The sequence below is a fragment of the Phalangium opilio genome, unplaced genomic scaffold, assembly GCF_054372755.1.
Source record: "Phalangium opilio isolate 3A_F unplaced genomic scaffold, DU_Popi_V2 ptg000026l_1, whole genome shotgun sequence".
Lineage (NCBI taxonomy): Eukaryota > Metazoa > Arthropoda > Arachnida > Opiliones > Phalangiidae > Phalangium > Phalangium opilio.
The window spans coordinates 1,577,220-1,583,980 of NW_028324157.1; the positions used below are offsets into that span (position 1 = coordinate 1,577,220).

At 40.1% G+C, this 6,761-nt stretch overlaps 3 protein-coding genes across 3 annotated transcripts; all 3 read left to right on the forward strand.

The window, feature by feature from the left end:
• The first annotated feature begins 2,545 nt into the window (after positions 1–2,545).
• LOC149691176 (uncharacterized) lies at positions 2,546–3,373 on the forward strand. Its single transcript, XM_089869467.1, has one exon. The coding sequence runs from the start codon at positions 2,546–2,548 to the stop codon at positions 3,371–3,373; it is 828 nt and encodes a 275-aa protein (XP_089725593.1).
• Positions 3,374–3,460: 87 nt separating this feature from the next.
• Positions 3,461–4,477, forward strand: LOC149691177 (uncharacterized). Its single transcript, XM_089869468.1, has 2 exons — positions 3,461–3,798; positions 3,955–4,477. The coding sequence occupies exons 1-2, from the start codon at positions 3,461–3,463 to the stop codon at positions 4,475–4,477; spliced, it is 861 nt and encodes a 286-aa protein (XP_089725594.1).
• A 51-nt stretch (positions 4,478–4,528) lies between these two features.
• Positions 4,529–5,957, forward strand: LOC149691178 (uncharacterized). The gene is made up of 2 exons (XM_089869469.1): positions 4,529–5,211; positions 5,264–5,957. Exons 1-2 carry the CDS (start codon positions 4,529–4,531, stop codon positions 5,955–5,957), a joined length of 1,377 nt encoding a protein of 458 aa, XP_089725595.1.
• The last annotated feature ends 804 nt before the right edge of the window (positions 5,958–6,761 follow it).

Consider the following 6,761-nt stretch of genomic DNA (forward strand, 5'->3'; position numbering starts at 1 on the left):
CATAGATATAATTGAGAATAGCGATGATGCAATGTATGCACAAGAAGATAGTGAAAATCAGGAGATGCCAAGAATAAGAGACAATGACGATCATGTAGGTGGCTGAGCTTCGAATAATTACTCTATTAGTTCATTTAGGAAGTCTCTTTTATGGGTTTTTGAAGACATATTTCAGCAACCGCAGTAGTGTTCAATCTTCATCGGGTCATCAAATAGTAAAAACAGATGCTAGAAATCTCAACTATATTAAACTTGTGGTTAAATAATAACATTAAATTCACTTAAAATTAAATATTACTTAATAGAAATCTAGTCAAACATCCATGCACTCAATAGCCCTCGAATATGCACTACAAAAAGAGAAAAAAAAAAGAATCTTTCACTTCGCAAAAAACTTAAGAAAATACACTCAAGAAATTAGAAGCTTTGCCATGACTGTCCACTTCTATTCGCCTAAATTTTAAGGAAAACGTTCTGTTTGCCCCATCCAAGCACCTTACGTGAATGGACCAAAATAATTATGGCCAACCCGGGTTCACTGCCGAAAGCTTCGGGTTTATCAAATATGAGGAGGAAAAATCAAAACATCCAATATTAATAGCGCTCTCCTTGGAAGAAATGTCTATTAAAAAACATACGGAATGGACAAGAAAAGAGTTTTCCGGCTATGTTAACTTGGGGTTAGGCCATTGCGCTCAAGATTCTGACGTGATCACAACACCAGCCCTAGTTTTTATGGCTGTTGCAATACATGCACATTGGAAATTGCTAATTGGCTATTTTCTGGTTCACGAAACCCCCAGTTCCATGTTGAAAACTCTGGTAACAGAGTGTGTTTTCAATATACTAAATGTATCGCTCTTGTGTGTGATGGGCTAAAAAGTAACCTCACAATGGCTCAATTAGAGTAATAATCTCAAAAGATGTCATACAGAGCAGTTTCCCGAACCCTGGTACTATATTGTTTTTGCACTTGATCTTTAGCTTTTTTTTTAGGTGTACACTATTACAGACTAAGTTACTTTACACCATTCAGCAGATCCTAGTGAGAAGGTATATTTTATTGTCGACGCATGCCACATGTTGAAACTTTTGAGAAATTTATGGGAGCACTATGGTGTTTTGGCGAAGTACAAAAAGTCAACTATTTTCTTAAGTTTTATATTGTTAACAATGCGTATTTATTTAGCGAATTGACTGGGGATATGTCGCCATCTTACATAGCTACCAAGATTACGAGGGTTTAACCTTGGCAAATAAGCTCACTAAATTTCAAATAAATTTTAAAAGCCAAAAAAAAGAAAGTAAACTTGGCAGCGCAAACCATAAGCAGCTCTGTACCGAAGAGAATATAGTTTTTGAAGGAGGCTTCCAGTATGCCAAGAAAAAGGCCCAACATCAAAATTTATATCATGCATTGATAGGTAGATAGAATTTTTTACCTTTATTATGTATTGAGACCTTCGACATATCTTTCCTCTTTGTGACTTCCACAGATTGTTTGATGTTTTGAATTCGAGAAACCCTATAATTAAAGGTTTTAAGGCAGCAATTAGACCTTGTAATCTAGAAATTACAAAAAGGGATCTTTTAAAGACAACGGAACTTCTTCTAAATTTGACTGACACCGAAGGCAACCTAATTTTTGAAAGTCCTAGGAAAACCGCCATTTTGGGATTTGCAGTTGTCATTCACAGTGTGTTAGAAATATATTACACCCAAGGATGCACCACTAAAGTATACGTTAAAAACACTGAAGCTCTTTTTTGTATTTTAATAAAATTCGACAAACAAGGTTTTCTTTTTATAGACTGTCTTTAGAAATTGTTTAGGTTTCTACAAAAAATCGCTAGAGATTTTGTAGAATACCTTTAGAGATGTCATAAAATAGCTCTAGAAAATTGTAGAATATCTTTACAGGTTTTGTAGAATATCTTTAGAGGTTTTGTAAAATAATATTTTCAGTTTTCTATTCCATCATAGGCCTGAGCTCTGAGAGCGAGAGATATGTTCCAGCTAGTAGCTATTAAAATATATATTTATTACACTATAATTTACATATTCATGGTTCAACAGTTTTTCTGTGTTGCATATTAATTTCTTTTATTTTGTTCGCCAGAGAGTCATGTACTTCTCTTTCTGTAGAAGTTTTAAATTTTTTCAACGCGTATGCTGAAAGTACATTAATCATCGTCAAACAATTTTGGCTGGAAAATATTCGAGATCCCAGGAAGAGGATCGAAATAGACGCGCTCGAGTCTCCTAATATCTGTAGCGCTCTCATTGCCATCCCAGAAGGTGACATGACAGCGGAACTTCGAAAGAGAGGGCTGGAAGTTGCAGACGAACAAGATTCAGGCTTCACAGGAAATGGAGACCTTGGAATATTAATCGGATCAGACCACATGTGGACAATCCTGACAGGGCAGGTCGAACGGTTAGGAGAAAAACTGGTAGCGGTAGAGACTATCTTCGGATGGTCAGTACAGGGACCGAAATCTCACATTCGTCTACATCGTCGATTGGAGTAAACAGTGTCTCAGTAATGACAATTGGGGTCAATGACGCTGAAACCGAACTGAACAAGCAAATTCAAGCCTTATGGGAGCTTGATTCTATTGGGATTAAGGAAGATGGAACGAAATCCCTAACAGAACTAAAGGTTTTGGAAAACTTTGAGTATTCTGTCACTTTTAAGAATGACCGATACGAAGTGTGCCTACCATGGAACGAACGAAAGGATGAGCTTGGTGATAACTATAATGTGGCCAAAAGAAGAACTCTGAGACTAGCCAAGAGATTTAGAACAGATCCTGTATTATTTAAGGGATACAGAGACGTCATACGGGAGCAGGAAGAAAAGGGAATAATTCAAGAGGTTAAGGAAGAAGATAATTCGAATAATAACCCAAGGTATTATTTACCCCATCAAGCGGTCATCCGCGAAAACCACGATACGACCAAGTTACGAGTGGTGTACGCCGCTTCGTCCCACGAGAATGGGGTTCCTTCGCTCAATGACTGCTTGTCTACTGGAATAAATCTCAATCCAGAGCTACTTGGAATTCTTATTCGGTTTCGGAAATTCAAAACGGCGTTCACGGCCGACGTAGAAAAGACGTTTTTGATGATTTCGTTGTCTCCAAGGGACAGAGACGCGGTTCGCTTTCTGTGGTACGCAGATCCTCAAAGGTTGGATGAGATCAAAACATATCGAATAACCAGAGTACCGTTTGGAGCTTCTCCTAGTCCATTCCTGCTTTCGGCTACAATACATCATCACCTTAAGCAGCATGAAGATGAACAGGGCAAACTCTGTCAACTACTGAAGGAAGGAACGTACGTAGATGACACGATTTCCGGGGCTTCATGAGATCAGGAAGCGTACGAGATATCAGTAAAGGCAAAAGAATTAATGAAGAAGGCAGGGATGAACCTTCGAAAATGGCGCACATATTCAATGGCGTTACAGGCTAGGTGGGATCAGGACGACTCAGAGCCCAAGTCGAACGTCCCGAGTCATTCATTTAAAACGGAAGAGCTCAAGGAGAACCTGAAGTTTCTAGGATTGACGTGGAATCCAGACAACGACACACTAGTATTCGATTTGCGGTCGCTCCTGGAATTTATTACCACCAAGGAAATAACCAAGAGAAGTGTCCTGAGGTGCGTAGCACGTATCTTCGACCCTATAGGGTTTTTGGCCCCATTCATCGTTAGAATGAAAATACTGTTTCAAGAACTTTGGCAAGGCGAGTTCAAATGGGATGAAACACTAACAGGAGAGTTAGGGAAGAGGTTCGAAGATTGATGTGCAGAACTTCCAAGGTTACACATACTCGAAATTACTCGACATTATTATGGCGGTCTCACTGAAAATGAAATCGAAAGACGTCAAATTCACGTATTCTGTGACGCAAGCGAACGAGCGTATTCAACGGTAATATATCTAAGATACGAGAATTCAAACGAACTCGTGGGCGTCAAATTGCTCCTGTCAAAAACGAGGGTGGCACCCTTGAAAAGGATAACCTTGCCCAGGTTGGAGCTGATGGGCGCAGTCCTAGGAGCTCGGATGCTGAGATATGTCAAGAACAATTTGCATGAGGAAATTTCAAGCGTCCACATGTGGACGGACTCGCAAATTGCACTACATTGGATCAAGGGAAATTCTCTAAAATGGAAACCCTTTATGGCCAACTGGGTACAGGAAGTACAGGCAAATACGGAACCAGTTGTTTGGAACCACGTGAAAGGAACTGAGAATCCGGCGGATCTACCAACAAGGGGCATGAACGTCGAAAAGCTGCTAACAAGCGACATGTGGTGGCGAGGCCCAGAATGGTTGAAACTTAAAGAAGATCAATGGCCAACCGGAAGGAATAGCGAACCAACGGTCGAAGAGATTGAAACGGAAATGAGACCAAGATATCAGGAAGTGGTTCAAGCAAGCTGCGCTGCATTACCTAAAAACTAATCCATAATAGATCTGGCTCGTTTCAGTACATTGACAAGGGCAAAGCGAGTAATGGCATGGATCCTGAGATGTATATGGAATGGAAAAAATCCTGGGAACAAGAAAGTTGGTCCACTCACGGCAGAGGAAATGGATAAGGCCGAAAGGGATTTGGTTATGCAGGCGCAAGCCGAAGACTTCTCTGAAGAACTGGAAAAATTAAGGAAAGGGCAGGGCGTGGGTACAGGCTCGAAACTTTGGACTTTAAACCCCATCTTAGATAGTGATGGGACTATTCGTTTAGGAGAAAGACTAAACAAATCGAACTTCAGTTACAGTCAAAAGCTTCCTTACATTCTATCAAGAAAGAATAGACTTTCAGAACTACTGGTCATGTTTCATCATTCCCGACTAATGCACTCTAGGCTACGAGATACCCTAAAGAAGGTTAGAGAAAACTTTTGGATAACACGAGGCCGACAAGTGGCGAAGACAATTCTAGGACGTTGCGTCACTTGCAAGAGATTCACTGCAAAACCTGGACAAATGAGTTTTGCTCCTTTACCTCAAGATCGAATTACGGAAGCGCCCACGTTCACAGTGTGTGGCTTAGATTTCGCGGGCCCACTTTTCGTGAAGACCGGAAGAAGCACAGTAAAGACATACGTGCGTGGTGACGCGTGGGATTCATCTCGAGCTCGTGTCGGATCAAACAACAGAAAATTTCCTCCTCGCGCTTCGGCGGTTTATTTCACGTAGAGGCATTCCAAGTGTAATATACTCGGACAACGCGCGTACATTCAAAAGAGCGGAAATAGAACTGAAGGACATTTGGGCGAAAATCAAGAGCCCACAGTTAAAGGACTTTATAGCGGGCAAGGCTATCACGTGGAAGTACATCACCGAAAGAGCCGCCTGGCATGGCGGGTTTTACGAGAGGTTGGTCAAGTCAACAAAACTGGCATTGAAAAAGGTGCTCGGGAAAGCTAGTTTAACTCACGAAGAGTTAGAGACCACGCTGACTGAAGTTGAGACGATAATAAATTCAAGGCCTCTGACGTTTGTTTATAACGACGCGGAGGAACCTTCGCCGCTCAGCCCTGGACATTTTCTTGTGGGTCAACGCATAACCACTCTGCCTTCGAGGTCCTTCTCAGAGAAGGAAAAGGTCACGGCTAGCCAGTCAGAGCTTCAAAAGAGGTATAAGTACAGGCAAAGGTTGCTGGACCAGTTCTGGTCACATTGGCGAAAGGAATATGTGCTAGAACTGCGTTCAGCACATAACCAAAACAATCCAAAGATGGAAACCGAATTAAAGGTGGGAGACCTCGTTTTGATACACGAGGACAAACTTCCCAGGACGTATTGGAAGACGGGTATAATCAAGGAACAGTTAGTGGGTAGAGACAAAAAAGTCAGATCATACTCTATAAAAATGAGTCACGGACAAGATCTCAAAAGGCCAATACAATTGATTTATCCAATAGAAGTTAATGGTTAATGATTATTACTGAAATCAATTTGAATTGAAAAATTGTTACATGTATCAGGTAATTTGGGTTTTATTAATAATTAGGAAAAAGGGTTACTAAATAAGATTGGGTATTTGGTTTTGGTTATAAATTTGGTAACGGGTAAAAGAAATTTGGGAAATGTTATTAAATTTGTCGGATAATAATAATTTTGTATTTTTGGATGAGTTCTAAAACTCATCGGCGGGGAGCGTGTTGAAACTGTTTATAAGAAAGAAATAGTGGAAAGTTTTGGAGTTAGTAAGAAACGCGCTCTTGGGTGGTCAATAAGGGAGTTTGTGTGTCATCGACGAGAGCGTTTGACAGCTTAGAAGTCGCGGTGGTGCACAAGCTTACCTGGGTTAGGCCCCTTTTGTGAGGGGCTTTGGAAGATGGGTTAAAATTGAAAAACAACCCTCTCCTTTGCACCAGCGAAAAGGGGGATTTGTTAAGAGAAAATCAGTTAGATTCTAAGGATAGGCGAAATAAGTTGTACCTTTTTACACCAGTCAAATAAACTTTTTTTTTGTTTGTTACTCTGTGCGAATGATAATTTCGGGAGTATTTGGAAATTAGTTAAATACGAATGATATCCCAACAACATAACTCAACATATCCAATATAGTTTTTTGCGTTGTTTTCTTCAAATTTTTTTCTAATTCTAAAAAGAGTGTAAAACGGGATTACTATCCTATTTCTGAACACCAGCTTATTATGCACCATGTGTGTAAAACTGCGGTATGCTGTATATCTATACATTCTGATTTAAAATTTTAAAAATTGATTAGAAACGC

What these genes read in the sequence shown, in the direction of transcription:
- LOC149691176 (XM_089869467.1), top strand. Translation starts at nt 2,546, where the DNA reads ATGACAATTGGGGTCAATGACGCTGAAACCGAACTGAACAAGCAAATT.
- LOC149691177 (XM_089869468.1), top strand. Translation starts at nt 3,461, where the DNA reads ATGGCGTTACAGGCTAGGTGGGATCAGGACGACTCAGAGCCCAAGTCG. An exon ending in ACAGGAGAGTTAGGGAAGAG is followed by an intron (nt 3,799 to 3,954) that starts GTTCGAAGATTG and finishes AATATATCTAAG; the next exon opens with ATACGAGAATTCAAACGAAC.
- LOC149691178 (XM_089869469.1), top strand. Translation starts at nt 4,529, where the DNA reads ATGGCATGGATCCTGAGATGTATATGGAATGGAAAAAATCCTGGGAAC. An exon ending in GCTTCGGCGGTTTATTTCAC is followed by an intron (nt 5,212 to 5,263) that starts GTAGAGGCATTC and finishes TACATTCAAAAG; the next exon opens with AGCGGAAATAGAACTGAAGG.